The 20,661-nt window shown below is 44.6% G+C and overlaps 2 protein-coding genes across 3 annotated transcripts; one reads left to right on the top strand and one right to left on the bottom strand.

Annotated features, from left to right (window-relative positions):
* Nucleotides 1-6: 6 nt before the first annotated feature.
* ANKRD13A (ankyrin repeat domain 13A) lies at nucleotides 7-19,339 on the bottom strand. Its single transcript, XM_034638122.1, has 7 exons — nucleotides 18,804-19,339; nucleotides 15,063-15,123; nucleotides 7,029-7,161; nucleotides 6,090-6,214; nucleotides 3,560-3,605; nucleotides 2,241-2,384; nucleotides 7-1,580 (listed from the first exon to the last, which is right to left on the bottom strand). Exons 2-7 carry the CDS (start codon nucleotides 15,072-15,074, stop codon nucleotides 1,327-1,329), a joined length of 714 nt encoding a protein of 237 aa, XP_034494013.1. The 5' UTR covers nucleotides 15,075-15,123; nucleotides 18,804-19,339; the 3' UTR covers nucleotides 7-1,326.
* LOC117795138 (putative uncharacterized protein C1orf229) lies at nucleotides 18,870-20,275 on the top strand. Of its 2 annotated transcripts, none has more exons than XM_034638123.1 (2): nucleotides 18,870-19,330; nucleotides 20,223-20,275. In XM_034638123.1, exons 1-2 carry the CDS (start codon nucleotides 18,898-18,900, stop codon nucleotides 20,258-20,260), a joined length of 471 nt encoding a protein of 156 aa, XP_034494014.1. In that variant the 5' UTR covers nucleotides 18,870-18,897; the 3' UTR covers nucleotides 20,261-20,275. The 2 variants fall into 2 exon arrangements, with proteins under 2 accessions (XP_034494014.1, XP_034494015.1); XM_034638124.1 differs by lacking the exon at nucleotides 20,223-20,275 and adding an exon at nucleotides 19,735-19,757.
* Nucleotides 20,276-20,661: the final 386 nt, after the last annotated feature.

The raw sequence follows: 20,661 nt of genomic DNA, 5'->3' as shown, positions 1-20,661 counted from the left end.
GACGTCTTAGGGTCGTGGGGACTTCAGCAATGTCATCTCGAGATTCACTCCTTTCCTTCTTTCAAGGACACTGAAACCCAGAGAGACTGAGCCACCTCCCCAAAGCCACACAGTCGTTTAGTGGCCCTGCCAGTGGCACTCAGTTCTTCCCACTCCCCTCACCACAGCTGGGATGAAGTGGTGAGTGCAGTCTCCTCTAGTCCCAGCTTTACCAACAGAGCTCTAGCTGAAGGTACTCTTCCTGTCTGCAGAGGCATGTGCCAGGCTTCAGGGATCTTCCCCAGACCCTCCCAGGTAAAGACACAGTCAGTCCCTAGTAGACAGCCATCACCTGGCAAGGCCGGTGCAAGGAGGCTGTTGATGGGGGACTGACCCTGCCTCACAGGGGTACCAGTACCCAAGCAGCAGTGGTTATCAGGGCACCACACACGCCAACATTTGGGTTTTCTCTTCTGCTACTAACAGATGCCCTAATTCCACTGTTCATCTAAATCAGAAGAAAAGGGCACTTCAATCTTATGTTTGACTCAACAGAAAACTCTGTCTTACTAACAAATTTTATGGGAACAAAAAGAAAAAGGAGGAAAGTTAGTATATTCATTAAGAGTAAAGAAAGCCTAAATCCAGGATAATATGTGTCCACGTTAGCGCAGGTTATGCTGCTCTGGTTTACAGAGAGCTGGATGTGACATCCTAGGCAAACACTCAGGGCTCTCGCCGACTCCCTCAGCTCAGTGTATTCTGAGGTAAAAACACTCAGGCCAACAGCTCTTACAGCCTCTACTCCCCTACACTCAAAAGCTCTCCACGCCTCTGCAAGGCCCAGAGGCAGATGAGCAGAGACACTGTTCTCATCCAGGTTAACCAAGGCACAAACCTCTCCAGAGGTTTCTTCTGGTAGAATCTGGAATAGAACCGAAAACTCCTCCAGACCCTTGCTCTAAACTACTAGGCCTCACAGGGGGAAAGGACCACATTAAACAATATGGTAAGGGTGAATTTGACTAATATCAGTACAACCACAATCAATACTGGGTCAATTCTAGCTTCCAGAAACTCAAAGCTCCATGGTTTGGGACTGGGGAGTCTTGTGGATCCCCAAACACCAAAACAAAAAATTCAAGTAAAATCCATTAGAAAGGGCCCACAAAAGAATATGAAGACATTTCTCCAAGATGTAACCAATGTGCTAAAAAATGATCTATGGAAGAGGACGTCAGCCATGGCTTCTACTTGGTTAGAACAGAAAGCAGTGTTAAAAACCCACTACTGTGTATTATACCATATTAGAAAAACCCCAACCCACCCAAAATTTCCGATTGATATCTACATGCCACTAAAGACGGCAGTAAAGGGATTAGACATTAAAATGCAGACCCTAAACGCGTACCTTTCAAAAGCAATATTTTTAGTATCGAGGCTGGTGTTAATGACTGGGCTCGTGAGCCGCCTCTCAACTTCCCTGCCTTTTGGCTTCATCACGTCCAGAGTGAGGCGCTCCATTTCCTGGGAAAGGTCAAAGTGCTCAGTGGTGACCACTCTGTCATCGTGGTTGACTTCCATCAGCTCTGCCCGGTTGTCTGTTAATGGAAACAAGAGCGTAACTAAGCGTCACGCCACGAAGATGCAAAAACAAGGAAGCCTCAAAAGTTAAAGTGCATCATCTTTCACATTCCCCCCAAGTGCTATCAGATAAAACCTGAAGACTATTGATTACGGACTGCCTACTGACATGGGGATTATCTGGCCAGTGTCCACAGCCCAAAGGCCATCTTTCCCGAAGTTACAGATATTTAAAACAATTTGCCTTCTTTGTTGGCAACACATCTGTGTACTTTTTAAAGTACATGATTTACGTAATTACTGTAAATTGTTTATGCACAACACTGGTCTGGCAATACTATTTTTCTCACCCTCCATTGGGAGGATCACGCTTGTTTATGGAGGGAAAATGGGGAAATACTAGACAGAGTCTCAAACTCAATGCTCAGGAACATGGGACAGACACATGTCAAAAGGGTAACAATGTTGGGTGGTAAATGATACGGGCAAGAGAATTAAGAGAACTAAAAAAGAAATAAAACTGAGGAACCGTGAGCTAAAAAGTTAACAAGAATAACGAAAAAAGAAAAAAAAAAGCCCCAGACAGGGTCAGGTAAAGAAATGCAAACACATTTTGTTTGTTAAAAATCACTCTGTAACTTAGCATGAGAAGTGATTATGAAAACAGAATCACTCACCTTCTCCCTTAAATATAAAACTACGCCTCCCTCTTATCCAGCTCATGTTCTCAAATCCCAGCAATGTGATATCCACACGCAGTTTGGCACCACTTTTCCAAATGCGACAGACGTCATTCGGGCATATTCTGGAAACCAAGGGCACTGGAGAAGAGAAGCGTACTACTGAGGAAAACCCTAAGGCCAAGCAGAACACGCAGGCCCTGGAAATCAGGATTGGGACTTTAATAATAAAAGGATAGCAGTGGCACAACGGTGACCGTCAGACAGAACTGGGCTTGGCTCCCACACTGAGGATCCAGGAAGTCACTTTTAAAAAATGAAAGTGGACCTTCTGTTCTATAGCTCTTTATGAAAGTGCAGATGTATCCGTCCAGAGAAAACTCTAAATGAATCTCCCAAGGGTATTCTCAACCCCAAAACTGAACCTCTCTTTGTGACTGTCCACCACCATTAGGGCTATAGAGAGTGTCCATCTGGCCTTCTCGCTGACATATGCTGCTCCAGCCACGTGGCCGTGGCCTGCCACTTTGCCACATCCACCTTTCAAAATATCAGACCTAAAACAGCTAAGATCTGCGGCTGCTTCACCTGTGTGTATCTGCATTGGAAAAGAACTCGTACGGTTTCCAGAAGAAACTGAAGTTCTCTTCTGTTACATACTTTTTACTTCATTTAAATGTTTCATTACAAATATGACTTCTTGCCTGACAGAGAAGTCGGAGTGAAATGGCTGGGAACCTGGGAATTAAGAGCTGTCATTAACTGATCTACAAGAAATAAAAGTGGAACATCTATGAAAATTACTGTCAGTCAATTTGCCTTACATAAGATTTGAGAGAAATACATCCATTTTGTAAAAAACCAAGCTATCCCAACATTTGTCTCATCTTCTTCCTTAGAATAACAAGTTTAAATGAAGCAAGCTGAACCACATAAGGAAATGAGTAATAAATTATGGTAAATCTACTTACTAAAATTTTAGCCCTTTAAAGTGACGTTTTAAAAAAACTAATAATATGGACAGGTATCAGCTCTAAGTGACAAAAGGAGGAGACAAAATTGTCTATATATTATATTTATGGATGCTCGGGAGAAAAATCCCTACGCATGGAAGAAAAAACTAGAAGGAAAATATCCACAGCATTAACAGCAGTTGTGCTTTAAGTGGGACTATAGGTGACTGTTTTTTCTTATTCTTTTCTATGCATTTCTTAGATTAAAAAAAAATATGTTCAGCTTTTATGAAGGAAAAATAAACTTATATTCAGGCTCAATAAATCTGGAAACAAATAAATTACAAGCCCAGAGCCACTCACCCCAGCTGGTGAATTCCCATTTCATCTGCACATAGAAATCCGGAGCCTGAAGGACAAACACTTAAAGTAAATGACCCTTAGCACTATTAACTGAACACAAACATGGTAAGGGTTAATGAGGTTTTAAAGGGGGGGAAGAGGAGAGAACACAGAAAATAAGAAACATAAAATGCAAACCCATCAAAGCAAATGCTTATTTTATATGCAGGCTGTTATTTTATCTCGATATAAAATATGTCTAGACAGTTAATAAGGTTAACTGAGAGCAACAAGGTTAGAGAGGGGTAAAATCAAATCTGATTTAGGACTCAGTCTGGTTCCTAACAGTGGCAGAGAGAGGAGCCTGGAAGATGGGCCTAGGCACCGCCATGCAACGTGGGTAACAGGCTATCCTGAACAAAGAAAAAGGAACGTCAGTTCTGTCTGTTCTACGGGGGGAGCTTGGCTGTAACAGGTTTTGTGTGCTGGGACGCGCTTCATGTTTACTGGACCTCAAAACCAGAAGAGGCTGCCAGACATCACCTCCCCAGGAAGTTGATGTTCCCTCCAGTTAACCGACTTCTGCCCTCATTTTCCTCTTAAACTTTTAGAATTTGGCTTTATAAAATTTTACACCACCAGAGCAGCCCTGTTTATTAGGACGACTTTCTGACCTGCCCTGAATTCTTACAGAAGGTTCTTGGAGAGCTACTTAAGAAACCCAACAGTTACCATCCAAGAAGAGAAATGCTGGGAATTCCAGGTGTTGCTCTGTTCCCTCCCACCCCCACGGCTGTGTCGTGGTTTTTACAGAAGCACGGGGCAGCAAGACCAAGAATCTACCCTAGAGTAAAACCAGGATTCCAGTGATGGACAAAGGCTCTTGAAGGGGCCGCAGACAAGAAAGGGAGGCTTGTTTTAAGGAGATAATGTTGAAAGACAACACAGTCAGCAACAGCGTCTGGTGTCACTGGGCACACAGGTCATTCACAGGCTGTGTCTAACTTCAAGCACAGAACACAATCCAGTGCAGTTTACTGCTATGGATCAATACAGGTAAAAAAAGAAAATCCTTTACATGGAATTTTTTAAATGAAGAGTGACCCCCACATTACATCAGTTTCTGTTTTGCCAAGTGGGCAAATGTGTTTTTAGTTCCTCCTCCAGTAAGTTAGACAAAAAAACAAGAAATTCAGTTATCTTTTGCACACACACAACACTGCTTAAAAACAGTGTATACAACTCTTTCATATTTCAGGGAAGGTTTCATGTAGTACGTGAAAAATGAATATCTCCAGGAATGATTTTGCTCGAGTGTCATAGGAATACATGTCTTAAAAAGAGTGCTCAGGGGCGCCTGGGTGGTGCAGTCCTTAAGCGTCTGCCTTTGGCTCAGGGCGTGATCCCAGCGTTCTGGGATCGAGCCCCACATCAGGCTCCTCTGCTATGAGCCTGCTTCTTCCTCTCCCACTCCCCCTGCTTGTGTTCCCTCTCTCGCTGGCTGNGCAGTGATTGTCTTATGGCAAAGTTGTTCCTTTTCTCAACAGAGCCATTAATTTTTCTCAAGAAACGGTGACTAAAGTTGTAAAGCAGATTTATCTAGCAAATATCTTTGGAGATATTTTGGGAAGCTCACTTATGTGCTTAAGAATAAATGTCATGAAAATTGAAGCACGGTACTTTCTTGTCTCCTGCGGCCCTGAGAACACTGCACGACTGCTCATAAGATGGTTCTTGCAGGTAACAGAGACTTTCTGGAGAATGGCAACCATCGTGCAAAACAGTACATGAGCCTAGAAGTAAATTTTCATAAAAATGACCCCCCATGTGTCCCAGAGCCCATACACTCTAATTCATAGATAACGGTCTTTACAGGCCCAAAGCCAGTGGCTGTAAATAAACAGAGCCAATGGATTAGAATTCACAAAATGCTAACGGCTAGAGTCAACACGAGTGGCAAGGAGAAGGTGCATACACACTTTGGAGCCTCAACAGGCCCTGGAAATCCCTGTATGGTAACCAGCGCTCATCACAATTTCCTCAAGGTGACCTATGCTCAGGGGCGCCTGGCTGGCTCAGTCGTGTTAGTATCCAATTCTTGATTTCAGCTCAGGTCATGATCTCTAAGTTGTGAGATCGAACCCTGTCTCAGGCTTCGTGCTGGATGCGGAGGCTGCTGAAGATTCTCTCTCCCTCTGCCCCTCCCTCACTTGCACGTGCACACTCTCCCTCGCTCTCAAAAAAAAAAAAAAATCTATGTTCAGAAGGCCACTGTTAAGAAAATAGGTAGCTAGGCAAATTGATGTCCATTTGTCTTAAGTTATCATTTTTAAGCAGCACTTAAAAGGGCAGGTCTAGTGACGTAGAAATGTAATTCTGTGAAAGACCTCATACGTTTAATAGATAAGGAATAATGCTCTTTGGTATTAAACATACCGTATTTTGAATTCATTAAACTCTTAGGAAGGTACACATGGATGTCTAACCGTGTCTCCAGCTATGTTGTCAGCATTTAACTCAAATTATGGCACTGCCACATTTTTACGGATACCTCGAGAATCTTCTGGAGCAGCTCAGGAACTCCTTCCAGGGCCATGGATGTGTTGTGGTAGTCCCGATGTTGAAGAATGGTACACACCATCTCAGGATCACCGGTGCTCACAGCCTCATGTAAAACTGGAAACCAAAAAGGTGAAACTTCATCACCCAGTAGTCTCATAATTTGACAAATTCCTAAGCTAGTTTGAAAAGAGTCTCTAGATCAAAGACCAACATTTCCTTCAAAGAGGGAGAGAGGCTACAGTCCCGCCATACTTTTATGACCATGACTGCTTATCACTAGCTCTTCCCTGAGTGAAAAGAAAATACAGCGCTCGTAGCCTCTGGATCAAACCAACTTCCATCCTCCCCCCGCACCCCCCTCTCTTACCACTGGTTCTGAAATCCTGACAGTGTCTTCAGAGAGCAGGCTTTACCTGTGTGATCACGCAACTGTGGTTACATGTGGATCGGGCAGGTAGGGCTTACGTGTCTCTTTGCTCAGCCAACACAGAATTACTCTGACCAACAGTAAGATAGGCTTGCAAGCAGGTGAAATGCCAGGATTTCACCAAAAAAGGCTACTCTCAGCCATAATTTCGTTTGGATTTTGCCTATCCCGATTCACTGGCGTTACCATCACATTCCTCAGTAGGAATCTGGCCTCCACACTCATGCGCGGTGGAAGGGTTGGCACTGAGAGCTGATTTCTGGATAGGAGTCGCCCTCCACTGAGGGCTTCTGGCCCAGGACACAGTTCAGACCATTGTGCTGCAGGTCAGCCAGCAGCCTCTGAGGCCCACATCTCCTCGCCCCGGCCCCTACTCCCAAGAGAGAAAGAGTCTTAAGATAAAGATAACTGGAGGACAATTATAACCGAGACCGGCCTTTACTCAGAAAGTGATACTGAAACAAAACAAAAGGCTTTCAAATATTTTAAAAGCATACTTGCCTGTCCATCCCTCACGATTTTCTTTTGTAACATCTGCTTTATGTCGGAGCAAGACTCGAGCAGATTCCAAATGTCCCAGGGAAACAGCAAGGTGCAGTAAGGTTCGGCCTCGTGGATCCAGAGCCTCCACATTCTGTGAAGTAAATACTGGTGTTTACATAATTGTGTATATTACAGCAAAACACGGAAATGTGTGTGACAGGTAAAATTTAGTATAAAAATAGAAAGTTACACATTAATTACAGCAATACATGGAAGAACGGATGCTTGCATGTGGGAGTGGTTGAAATACTAATTTGAGGACTATAATAAAGATGATGGCTCCTGAGTTCCTTTTTCTATCAAGCGAAGTGTCTAATAACTAAACGTTGGCTGCAGGCCTCAGATCACCAGACACGTCTTATGCTCGCAACTCCAGTGAAGTCTAAGTAAGGCTAGGGGCTTTCATGAGTGCAGCCACCCTGTGACACAGAACACGGGGGATTTCTCAAGCCTGTATCAGCACTCAGGTCTGGAACAGGAAGCAGAGGACTTGAAGCAAAACTGAAAGCACAGACGATAATTTGGGTCAGAATAAAATTACATTCTCGAGCCGGGTTCCCACCAGCACGCCACTCTCGTTCCAGCGCATGGAGTTCCCAGTGCCCTGAGGTAGCAGTGTCCACGGGCCTGCAACGAGCATGATCTGCCAGACGTGTACGTGGAAATAGTTACAGGTAAAGGTGAGAACAGACACGCGCCATTTGGGTCCATTGCCCCTCGAAGGTTTTCTTCCCCATGCTAGACACAGCCATTTGGCTTTTACTCTTCACTCCTACTCCGGCCCTCCTTTCCCCATCTGCATTGGGTAGAGAGCCAAGTGGCAGTTTCTCTGGTGTGAGCTCAGTCTGAACGACAGAATGCTGCCTTCCAAAGATGACTCTGAACATTCTTCCAAGGACACAATAAACTACCGTGGGACTTCTGGGATGTAAAATGTTTTAAGTGCTCAAATACTTCTCAGGAAATGTGCTTTTATCTTGATTTGAGATGTTAACTGTTGTGCAGGCATTAACTGCAGACTCCAAAGATATCCAGAATGTTCCACTTACTGGCCACAGGGGAGAAAGGTAAGCAGAACTAAACAACTACTGCCCAGCAGCTACTGAACCTGTTTTGCAAAGTGCATCATGGCCGCCATGCAGTGAAGACAGGAACTGTTCTCGAGGAATGACTGCAGTGGCTGAAGACATTCTGCTAAGTGAGCACATGTCCTCCTGGACCAATCCCAGGCCTCAGCGTTCTCTCCGGTGCTGGAATACCAACACATCTCCTGGAATGGGGCCCACACCACCTCCCAGGACTCCCTGGCTTTCCCCAAGGGTATGGCTTGTCTCTTTCACCAGAGACACCGATGTTCTTCCAAAGGACCGGATCCAAGTCTCATACTTCCTAGCTTCCGCCACCCTGGTCTCTAATTTGCATTAAACCATTGTTTTTAAAAAAGTAATCTAGGTGAAGATTTTTAGCCGAGTTAAAGTTTCGCAGGAGAGAAAGAATTAGCAAATTCATTACCTCTTTACATATCTGTTATATAAACTGTCTCTTCACCTAACAAGTTCAGTCTACGGGAGAGGTGCTGGGTTTAGCACACTGCCTGATATAGAAGGGATGTTTAACAATATCTATCACACAAAAGGGGATATTCTATTTAATGCACTCACACCCCAGAACAAAACTAACATCTCAGACCAAGGACTAACACTCAAGCTCCTGGGCAACCACTAGATATGATATGTAAAATCAGAGCCAAATACATTAAGTTGCTGACTGTTTCCTATTTTGGACCACAGGATAAAACATACGTATGAGCCGGACAGCAGCACATTCCACGTTGCTGACTGAGCTCTTCAGAGACTCCTGCACCTCCTTCTCATTGGAGAAGAGAGAAGGGTGGAAGGATACTATATTATGGTGACTGGGATTAAAGACAGTGGATGACTGAAGTGGTAATTAGCAAAACAGAGGATAGCAAATCAAAACAGAAAAATCAACAAAACTGAAAATTGGTTCTTGGTAAATATCAACAAAATTGACAAACTTTCAGCTAGACTGACCAGGAAAAAAGAAGACTCCAGTTACCAAAAGCAAGAAGGAAAGAAGGGATATCACTACTAACTCTACAGAAATACAAAATGTTTAAAAGCAATACTATGAATAACTGTATGCCAACGGATTAGAGACTTAAATGAAAGGCACATATTCCTAGACAGAGACAAACTAGCAAGAATGACTTCAGAAAAAATAGAAAATCTGAATAAATTTGTAACAAGTAAAGAGATTGAATCAGTAATTTTTAAACTTTAAAAAAAGCTCAGGCCCAGATGGCTTCACTGGTGAATTCTGCCAAACATTCAAAGAATTAATGTCAATTTTTCATAAACTCTTCCAAAAAAAAAAAAAGAGAGAGAGAGAGAAGAGAAAGGAGAACTTCCCAACTCACTTTATGAGCCCAGTATCATCCTGATAACAAACACATTACCAAAAAAAGAGAACCACAGATGAATACCTCTAATGAATATAGATGCAAAATCCTCAACAATATATTAGCAAAATAAATTTAGCAACACATAAAAAGGGATATTAAACATCAGGACCAAGTGAGATTTATCCCAAATGCAAAGGTGGCTTAATATCTGATCATTAATATAACACATCATATCAATAGAATAAAATAAAATTAAAAAACACATGATCATCTCAATAGATGCATGCTGCGGTCTGAATGTAGTCTAAATTCTTATGTTGAAATCCTAACCTTCAAAGATGATGGTATTAGAAGTGGGGCCTTTCAGGGGGTGCTCAGGTCATGAGTGTGGGGCCCTTGTGAATGCAATTAGTGTCTTAATGAAAGAGGCCCCAGAGAGCTTGCTAGAGCCACTTTCACCATGTGAGGACACAGCTGGAAAGCTCCTCCTGTGAGCCAGGAAGCAAGCCCTCTCCAGCCACCACACTAAATCCACCAGCACCATTACCTTGGCTTTAAAGCCTCCTGAACTTTAAGAAACAAATTTCTATTGTTTATGAACAACCCAGTCTATGGTATTTTGTTACAGTAGCCCAAAAAAGACTAAGACAATGCAGAAAAAGCATTTGACAAAATCCAACACCCCTTCATGATACAAAATAATAATAAAAAACAAGCGGTGCCTTGGTGGCTCAGTCGGTTAAGCGCCTGCCTTTGGCTTGGGTCGTGATCCCAGGGTCCTGGGATTGAGCCCCATGTTGGGCTCCCTACTCAGCCTACTTCTCCCTCTGTCCCTCCCCCTGCTTGTGTGCTCTCTCTCTCTGTCAAATAAATAAACAGAATTTAAATAAATAAATAAAAATAGAAAAACAAGAAACACTCAACAAACTAGAAATAGAAGGGAATTTCCTCAAAAAGCATCCAATTATGAACACCCACAGCTAACATTATCTTAGCGGTGAAAGACTGGATGCCTCCCCCCTAAGATAAGGAACAAGACAAGGATGTTTCTTTCATCCCTTCTATTCAATACTGTACTAGACATTCTAACCAGGGCAATAAGGCAAGAAAAAGAAAGAAAAGGCATCCAGATTAGAAAGGAAGAAGTAAAACTATCTCTGTTTGTAGATGACATGATCTTATATATAGAAGGTTAGAATTAACAAAGGACTTCAGCAAGATTGGAGGATACATGATCAATATACAAAATCAATCGTAGGGGCGCCTGGGTGGCTCAGTCGTTAAGCATCTGCTTTCAGCTCAGGGCCTGATCTCAGGGTCCTGGGATCAAGCCCCACATCAGGCTCCCTGCTCCACTGGGAGCCTACTTCTTCCTCTCCCACTCCCCCTGCTTGTGTTCCCTCTCTCGCTGGCTGTCTCTCTCTGCCAAATAAATACATAAAATCTTTAAAAAAAAAATCAATTATATTTCTCAGAGAACAAACTAGTGGTTGCCAGAGGGGAGGTGAGTGGAGAGATGGGTAAAATAAAAGGGATTAAGAGATACAAACTTTCAGTTATAAAATAAATAAGGCACAAAGATGAAACGTACAACATAGGGAATACACTCAATAATATTGTAATAATATAATAATGTTGTTTGGTGACAGATGGTGACTACACTTATCATGGTGAGCACTGAAAAACTGTATAGAACTGTTGAATCAGGGGCGCCTGGGTGGCATAGCGGTTAGCGTCTGCCTTCGGCTCAGGGCATGATCCCGGCATTATGGGATCGAGCCCCACATCAGGCTCCTCCGCTATAAGCCTGCTTCTTCCTCTCCCACTCCCCCTGCTTGTGTTCCCTCTCTCGCTGGCTGTCTCTATCTCTGTCGAATAAATAAATAAAATATTTGTTTAAAAAAGTAGGTGCTCGGTATCATTTAGTTTGTAAGAAAAATAGNAAACCTGAAATTAATATAACATTGTATGTTAATTATACTTCAATTTTTAAAAATGAAACAAAATCAATTGTATCTCTATACACTTTAACACACAACTCAAAATGAAATTATGACAATTCTATTTACAATAGCATTGAAAAGAATAAAACATTTAGGAATAAATAACAAAAGTGCAAAACATATACTCTGAAAACTATAAAGCATTCTTGAAAGAAATTAAGACCTAAATAAATGGCAAAACATCCCATGTTCATGGTTCAAAAGACTTAATATTTAAGATGCCAATACTCCCCAAACTGAGGGCACCTGGGTGGCTCAGTCGGTTGAGCATCTGCCTTCGGCTCAGGTCATGATCCCAGGGTCCTGGGACTGAGTCCCTCGTTGGGCTCCCTGATCAGCAGGGAGTCTGTATCTCCCTCTCCTTCTAACCCTCCCCCGTGCTCATGCTCTCTTTGTCTCAAATAAATAAATAAAATCTTAAAAAAAAAAAAAAGTACTCCCCAAACTAAGCTACAGAGTCAATGCAATACCTATCAAAATTCCAGCTAGCTTTTTGTAAAGATTGACTAGCTGATTCTAAAATTCTTAAGGAATTGCAAGAAGACCAGCATAGCCAAAACCATCTTGAAAAGAGCAAGGTTTGAAGACTCACACTTACCAGTTTCAAAACTTAACTATGTACAAAGCTACAGCAGTCAAGACAGTGTGGTCTGGCATAAAGATAGAATCAATAGAATTTAAGAGTCCAGAAATAAACTTACGCATTTATGGTCAATTAGTTTTCTGCAAGGGTGCCAAAATAATTCAATGGGGAAAGAATAATCTTTTCAGCAAATGGTGCTTGAACAACTGGATATCCACATGCAAAAGGATGAAATTTTAAATATATGACACATGAAAATTAGCTCTAAATTGATCATAAACCCAAATCGAAGAGCTAAAACAATAAAACTCTTAGAAGAAAACAGAGTTCATCTTCGTGAACTTGGGATAGGTAAAACCTTCTTAGATACGATACCAAAAGCATAAGAAACAAAAAAAAATACAGATAAATTGCACTTCGTCAGAACTGAAAATGTTTGTACTTCACATGATACCATAAAGAAAGTAAAAAGACATCCCACAGAAGGGGAAACAATATTTGCAAGTCATTTATCTGATAAAGGGCTAGTCAGTATCCAGAATATATGAAGAACTCAAACTTCTCAAGAATAAAAAGACGACCCAGTTTTTAAATGGGCAAAGGATCTGGAATAGACATTTCTTCCAAAACGATACACCAATGCCAATGAGTACGTGAAAAGAGGCTCAATTTCACTCATCACTAGGGAAATGTCAGTCAAAACCACAATGAGATGCCACTTCACACCCACCAGGACGACTACAATCAAAACGAATAGCAAGTGTGGACGAGGTTGTGGAGAAACTGGAACCCTCGCGCACTGCTGGTGGGAACGTACAATGGTGCAGTCAGTTTGCAAAACAGTTGGCAGGGCCTCAAAAAGTCAAACACAGAGGGACCATATGACCCAGCAATTCCTCTCAGGGGTATTTACCCAAGAGAAATAAAAACATGCACCCATACGAAAACTTGTACACAATTTGCATACAGCATTATTCATACAGCCAAAAAGTAGCGGGGCGGGGGGGGGGCGGCGTGCAAATATCCATCAACTGGTAAATGGATAAACAAAATGCAGCACACCCAGACAACAGAATACTGCTCGGCCATAAAAAGGAATGAAGGCCTGATACGCGCCATAACGTGAATGAACGTCACAAACAGGGTAAGGGCAAGAAGCCAGACACCAAAGGCAACATGTCGTAGGATTCCATTTACAGGCAATGTCCAGAACAGACCAATCTAGACAGACAGCAAGTAGAGCAAGTCACGTGGAGCTGTGAAGGGGTGGATGGGAAATGGAGAGTGACTACAGGGTACGCGGTTTCTTTCTGGGGAGATGAAAGTGTTCTGCAATTTGATGGTGGTGATGGTTGCACAACTCAGTGAAGACACTAAAAACCACTGAATGATATACTTTAATGTGTGAATTGTATGATTAGTGAATTATATAGCTCAATAAAGATGTTTGAAAAAACCTATGGACGTATGTCCTTTATGTAATACGGGAAACGAACGTAGCATCTATATACTGTTTGGTGAGTTGCTTAATTTCTTCAGAGCTTCAGTTTGCTGCCTTGTAAACTGGGAATAGAAAACCCCAACCTTACAGTTCTTACAAGAGTAAAGGCCTAATACCTAACCCTGTAAGAAGCACTAAGAAGAATGAGCTCTTATTATCATACACCCACATTATGAGTGTCTATAAGCAGTCAGTTTCCCCCTAAAAGGGATCTGTCCAGATTTCGTTACAGTTCATAGTGGGGCTTAGGGTCTCCAACCAAAGACATCAGTTGGGTGAGCAAGAGCTTTCAGAATTAACCTGGAATTCACGTTGGAAGCTGATCATTTCAGTTTTTCCTTTATGTCTCTTCAGTCATGAACTCTACCAAATTAAAACTACCCACCCCCTCACACTGTAATAGTGCCCCCAAAGAAGAAAAGCAGTGAGATTTCTGCACGTCCCCATCCTAATTGCTAATTTAAGCCCACCGACTTTGCTTGCTCAAAGCCTTGTTTGCAGCCTGCTGCTCTCCGGAGGCAGGAAAAAGGCCAAGCTTTGAGTGCAGGCTGCATGCAGAGCCAGACAACAGGCCCACGTCCAGGCCCTTGACTAGCGTCCGGTGCATTACCCAACCTTCTATGTCGCCCCCAGCATGATGTAAGTGCCTCACCAACTATCACTGTTACCTCTGGGGGGGGCTCCAGCAAGAGGCTGCTAAATGACCTTCCATTCTCTCCAGAGAGGCTACCCTTATTCCTGCGCATCTCACGCTGCTCTGGTCCTCTGCCGCTGCGGCCCGAACTGACTCCCCCACCCCAAGTCAGGCAGGCATAGTTCCCTCAAGTGAGCCTGAGCCCCCGAGGGCGAAGGGGGAGCCCGTGAGAGCAGCCTCTAGCTCTTCCTCTGGGAGGCTTGGCCCCTGGCTGCCGGCAGGCCTCCAGCCAACAGGCACCAAGCTGAATGTGTGCCCAGTGCCCCACTCGGCCTGCTGCAGACTGGGGCGAGAACCCCCGGGTAACTCCCTGTCAAGCTCTGAGGACTGCTGCCGCCTAGAACATCCTCTCCCTCTTGCTCTGATGGTGTACTTTTTTTTCACCTGCTGGCTTCCTCTCGGGGGGCTGGCCCTGGAGCCAGGCCTCATCTGCCACCCTCCACCCTACTCGGTCCTGGCTTTCCCCCCATCTAAGATGCACTGACTGACCTTTGCACATGTCCCCTTAAGTGTGCACTCATTCTCCCAGCATCTGTAAGAAGGCCAGGGATGATTAACAGACCTCTCCAGCTAAATGACAAACAGCATAACCGTGACACAAATCATTTCCGCTGCACCAACTTCAAGGCCCCACTGAATATTAAAGACAGTAGAGCTGATGCGTTAAGAGGCACTTAATAAAGCGCTCTGCTGAGCCAACATGGAAAGCTCGAAACATCTACAGAGTTGGCAAACTCCACACTGCAGCTCTCAGCAAGACCTTGGGGTGGGGGATGACTCACGCACACTCGGAAACATGCCTATCCTCTTCAGCCGGACAAACTTGATTCTTTCCGTGCTGCTGTTCCTAGAACAAAATACAATTCTTACAGCTACCAGTGTGCCTGCTTCCAGTCGCACTTGTGGGATGGAAGGAATGAAGGAACAGACAGCAGAAGCTTACTGGCAAACAAAACGCTAAGTGAAACAGCTGCTTGTATTGCTGGGGCGATAGGAATTTTTTGTTTTTAACTACGCAGCCAATACATGTTCCTTGCAGAAAAACTGGAGCATACATAAAAGAAACTGAATGCCCAGGAAGATTATAATAATCACAGCAGCAACGATGATAAATGGGATTACTCTCCTTTACTATGTGCCTGCGCTTTCAGATCTATTCTCTGCCTTATTTTCCACAATCCTGCCCTGGAGAGACTCTTACGGAAAGCAGCAAAATGGAAGGGTTAAGAATACAGCACTAGGACAGAGTCCGACTTTCTGGGTTCACACCCTGGCGAAGCTGCAACTGAGCCTCCCCACCTCATCTGTAAAATGGGAATCACAACAGCATTCACTGCAGGGCACTGGTGTGAGAATGAAATCTAAAGTTGCACAGAAAGCATTTCAACACAATGCCTGACAAACGGGTAGGCTTTCAGTGCTACTCTATTTTTACAGATGATACAACAATTCAGCAAGGGTAAATAACTTGCCCAAGCTCACAACGTTATCAGTATTAGTACTGGCCATTAACCCAACTGCCTCCAAGTCACAGAAGTGCGTAGTTGTTTCATATTCAAGAGGATCTTGACAAATATGAAAGCAACAAAATATTTCCTGCCACATATTTAAATGATATCAATGAATAACTTCTTAACCCTGAACCAGTTACATAATTTGCAGGGCACAGTGAAAAATGAAAATGCAAGGCTCCTCGTTCAAAAAAATAATTAAGGGGGCGCCTGGGTGGCACAGCGGTTAGGCGTCTGCCTTCGGCTCAGGGCGTGATCCCGGCGTTATGGGATCGAGCCCCACATCAGGCTCTTCCTCTATGAGCCTGCTTCTTCCCTCTCCCACTCCCCCTGCTTGTGTTCCCTCTCTCGCTGGCTGTCTCTATCTCTGTCGAATAAAGAAATTTAAAAAAAAAATGCATAAAAAAAAATAATTAAGAATTTCAAGATGGTGGGGGTGCCTGCGTGGCTCAGTTGGCTAAGGGTCCAACTCTTGATTTGGGCTCAGGTCAAATCTCAGGGTTGTGAGATCGAGTCAGACTCCGCGCTGAGCGGGAAGTCTTCTCAAGATTCTCTCTCTCCCTCTGCCCCCTCCCAGGCTGTCTTGCTCTTGCTCGCTCGCGCTCTCTCTCAAATAAATAAATCTTAAAAAAAGAATTTCAAGATGATGACAGCAGAGCATTATACCAAGCACACCCCTCCTGAGCACAGGTAGCACGGCCCTGAAGCCAGCCCCATCTCTACCCCTTCAATGGACAAGTTTCAGGATTGAGATTAGATTATGTGGTCACGATGGTCAAGCTTTCACGGTGAAGATGTTCTTTATGAATCTGCTTCAACCACCTCTTAGAGAGGGCTGCTATACTATGAAATGATCGACAGGGATAACCAATAACAAAGTCAAAACCAAATAATTCACAAGTATGAATATTCTTCCTTTGACCCCCCCCTTGACAGTATAAGGCGTGAAGGATCATTTTACTCCAGGAAAACCTGCTGCAGAATTATAATTCTCTGATCACAGATGTCCTTAACATTTTTCAAGGTAAGAGGCACAGAGAACTTCCAAAGAATTACAGCCTACAGGAAAAGGAGAGAATTCAACTATGCCACAGTTTAGACTGTAAACCAAGACTGTGTTCTTATCAAACAAGTTCTTCTATAAAGAAAAACTGCACTTCATTCAAGCTCTTTTCTTCACCTCCAATGAAGAGAAAGCCTGCTGTTCTCAGAAATCAGTATCGAAAGAGTATGTGGCTTAACGATGGCGATGAACTTCTCTATCGAAAGGGAGTTTAGTTCTGTGACTGTCTTTGTACTTTATCTCAGGATTTCCCAAGAAGCTGGGGCAGCCCCCATACTGAGGAAGTTCAGATGCACGACAGCAGGACTGCCTGGTCATTTTTCAAGTGCCAAGGTGAGAACACTTAGAGCTGAGAACAAAATGACGGAGGACTTCCCTCTGCACCACATCTAGGAACAGAAAGGGAATGAAATCACCAGGTATTCTGGGACACCTAATGGTGAATCATCTACTCTGGGGGCGTGAGCTAACTAAGACCAATGACTATTACAATAAAAGTTTATTCTGTCTGGACAGAGGATTTAAAAAAAAAAAAAAAAAGCAACTCTTGACTTCCAGCAAATGCTCAACAGATTTTAAAAAATATAGCAGGGTGCAAGAACCCACACTTAGCAGTAACCATTCACTAAATGGGGTGATGCTGACCATCAATTTTTGCCAACCAAAAGTGCTTTTTCTCTAAAATTTCTTGACAATTGCAGCATCGCTTTTGAGCCATTCAAAAATCTGGACTTCAAAGTCAACAAGAATTACAGATCCTTATCCTAACTGCTAACTATGTTATCTTGTAACTTGAGGGCACCGATAACTCCCAGAATTGTTGAGATGCCTTTAAAAGCAGAGTTTCTCAAGAGGAACAATACTGCCATTTCGGACCAGGTAATTCTCAGTTGTGGAGAGCTGTCTTGTGCGCTGCTGGGCGGTGAGCAGTATCCCTGGCCTCTAGGGCTAAGGTCCCAGTAGCACCCACTCCCTACTGGTAACAACCAAACCCGTCTCCACGCATTACCACTGGGGGTGAGGAGGTGTGTGTCACAAATCACCTCCAACTGAGAACTACTGCTTTAAAGAGATGGCAATAAATAAAAGACAAGGACTCAAAGCACTTGAGAACAGGAAGGGATTCTAAAGGATCCTGTGCACCCCTGATTCTCAAACTTTGGTATGTCTCAGCCTCCCTGGGCCAGAAAGGGAAAATGCCTTGCCCAAGGTCACAGGGCGAGTTAGAACCTGGACTCCAAACCCAACCAAGCCCTTCCTTACAAAAAGGGTGGGTGGGGGGCGCCTGGGTGGCACAGGGTTTAAGCGTCTGCCTTTGGCTCAGGGCGTGATCGCGGCGTTATGGGATTGAGCCCCACATCAGGCTCTTCTGCTATGAGCCTGCTTCTTCCTCTCCCATTCCCCCTGCTTGTGTTCCTTCTCTCGCTGGCTGTCTCTATCTCTGTCAAATAAATAAATAAAATATTTTTTTAAAAAAATTAAAAAAACAAAAACAAAAAGGGTGGGTGGGGTGAGCAGCGTGTGCCGTTCTCACCTCTTTGGGAGAGGCAGTAGAGCCTAATTGGTTAAGACAGGGCACTCTGGAGCCAGCCGGCCAGAGTTAAAATCCCGACTTGGTATTTATTAGGTGGGCGACCTTGTGCAAGGCACATAACCTCTAAGAGCCTCAGTTTCCTTCTCTGGCAAATGTAATACTAACAGTACCTACCTCCTAAGATTGTTGGGAAGGCAAAAAGATAATAATAATGTTCATAAAGCCCTCGGTACAGGGCCTGGTACCCAGTAAGCACTCCGATACATGTCCTCTTATTATTATTGTCCCATGGCTGCAGAACTGAAGGGGTCTGCGGGGCCCCGAGGGCAGAGGGCTGGAGATAGGCTCAGGGAAGCGAAGCGACCCCCCGATCCCCCCGCCTCCTCTCGCTGCGGGCGGACCCCCGCCCCGCCCCTCACCTGGCCCCGCAGCTCCTTCTCCAGTTGCTGGTAGTCGTTGTTCCAGACCAGGAGGTGCAAGGGGAAGTGGCCACTGCTCTCGCGGGCCGAGGACATGGCGAGAAGGCCGCAGCCGGGCCCTCACCGCCCGCTTGCCAAGCCTCAGCCCCCGGCGGGGTCTCCGGTGCCCACCCGCCCGCCCGGCGGCCGGCGAGAGAAAGAGAGAACGAAGCAAGCGAGAGACGGGCGCGGTACGCGGAGAGGCGGGCAACGGCCAGGTGCTGGAGGCGCGGGAGGTCGGGGGTCGCGGGCTGGGTCGGGGACGGGGTCGGCCGCGCCCACCCCGCGCCCCGCCGCGCTCCCGCCCGCGCTGACAGCTCCCGAACAGACTTCTGCGGGCCGAACTGCCCCAAACAGGGAAGTGCGCGGGGCGAACCACCGCACGCCACGGCGGGGAGAGACGCGGTCAGCCACGCGGCCCGGAGTCGACCCGATTGCACCCACCCCCACCTACACACCGGGAAACAAAGTGCAATCCCAAAACAGAGGTAACCTTCTCTCCCTTAGCTCAGAATCTCAACACGGAAAACTCGGCCCAGCCGTCACCAGCCCCTTTCCCCCTGCTCCAGCGATCTCATATGGTTTAGTCCACAACTGGGCCTCTTCCATCCGCTCTGAGTTCAGAGGGTGGCAGCTGGGGCCTGGACCAAACCATTCCAGTTACTGACTCCTTTGCAGCCTTTTTGGAATTGGGCAGTGCTTCCTTGATTGGCCAGAAGCCATTTTGGAAGTGGGCAACATCAACAATTTTAAAGGGGGAATTAGAAACTCTAGAGAAGTGGCATTGGAGATTTGCATAACAAGGGGATTGTACTTCCTCAGGGTTTCTCAACATTCGCACGTTGTAAACTCAGTAATTCTCTTTCTGTGGGGGTTGCCCTGTGCTTTCTAGGATGTTGAGCTGCATCTCTGGCCTTTCTATCCACTGGATGCCATACCACTCCCCCGCCAAGATGTCTCCAGACATTGCCAAGTGTCCCCTGGGGGAGAAAAAACATCCCCAGTTGAGAACCACTGTTCTATCTGAACTCCAAACCGGATTATGATCCAAAATTACCTATGATGGTTGTTTATTTCACATCTGAGTGTCGTTTATTTTCAAAACTAGCCACTTGAGTTTGGGATTATGGCTAAAAAGACTAATAGATAATACCCAGACTTGATCACAGTCTGCAAATATTAAGTTCATTCTTTGGGTTTCAACCTCAGATACTACAGGACTTTGATTCAATAAAGAACCAAGTCGATTTACAGCTACTCACCAGCCTAAGCTCTTGGCACAGTTGTCTACCACTAGTCCACACAGCTGGGTGAAGTTATTCAATGCATCCTGAAAGCATACCTTCTCCCTCCCCTGCCTGTGTGCATCCAACTTTTCAGATGCCTGCAACAACAGCTGTTCAAGAATCCTGGCCTAATCCATTCTCCACATGTGTTGAGTCCAGAAGATTTGTGAGTCTGCGAACCAAAACAGGATGCAGGAGAGTGAGGACGGCACCCAGAGGCTCTCACTGTGGAATGAGTGGGAATTATGCAGTTATTCCTACACCACACATTTGTCAAAATGGAGAGATAGACCAACATCCAGGGCTTCTAAGACCTCTTCCAGGACTTCCTAGCTTTCCAGAATCTTTATGCAACTTAATCTTTCTCTTCATCATTCAATGTTTATTGAACATCTCTCTTATTCACGAGCTGAAGAACTCCACAATGGCTGCTTCCCAGAATATCTAAGTCAAAACAGTGCCTCGCCCTTAATAGGCATCTGATATATCCCAAATGGGGATCATGGCTGTGCTTACATATAATACCTACAATA

This window comes from Ailuropoda melanoleuca, chromosome 12 (assembly GCF_002007445.2).
Source record: "Ailuropoda melanoleuca isolate Jingjing chromosome 12, ASM200744v2, whole genome shotgun sequence".
Classification (NCBI taxonomy): Eukaryota; Metazoa; Chordata; class Mammalia; order Carnivora; family Ursidae; genus Ailuropoda; species Ailuropoda melanoleuca.
The sequence above is the reverse complement of the archived record's forward strand: the minus strand, read 5'-3'. Positions and strand labels throughout refer to the sequence as shown.

Bases quoted from the DNA above. Each gene is read 5' to 3' on its own strand.
- ANKRD13A (XM_034638122.1), bottom strand. The intron at 3,606-6,089 runs GTATCCGTAAAA...TTTGTCCTTCAG, and splicing joins TGCTCCAGAAGATTCTCGAG to GCTCCGGATTTCTATGTGCA. The intron at 2,385-3,559 runs GTGAGTGGCTCT...TCTCTTCTCCAG, and splicing joins ATGGGAATTCACCAGCTGGG to TGCCCTTGGTTTCCAGAATA.
- LOC117795138 (XM_034638123.1), top strand. From the start codon at position 18,898: ATGGCGAGAAGGCCGCAGCCGGGCCCTCACCGCCCGCTTGCCAAGCCT. The intron at 19,331-20,222 runs GTAACCTTCTCT...CCAACTTTTCAG, and splicing joins AGTGCAATCCCAAAACAGAG to ATGCCTGCAACAACAGCTGT.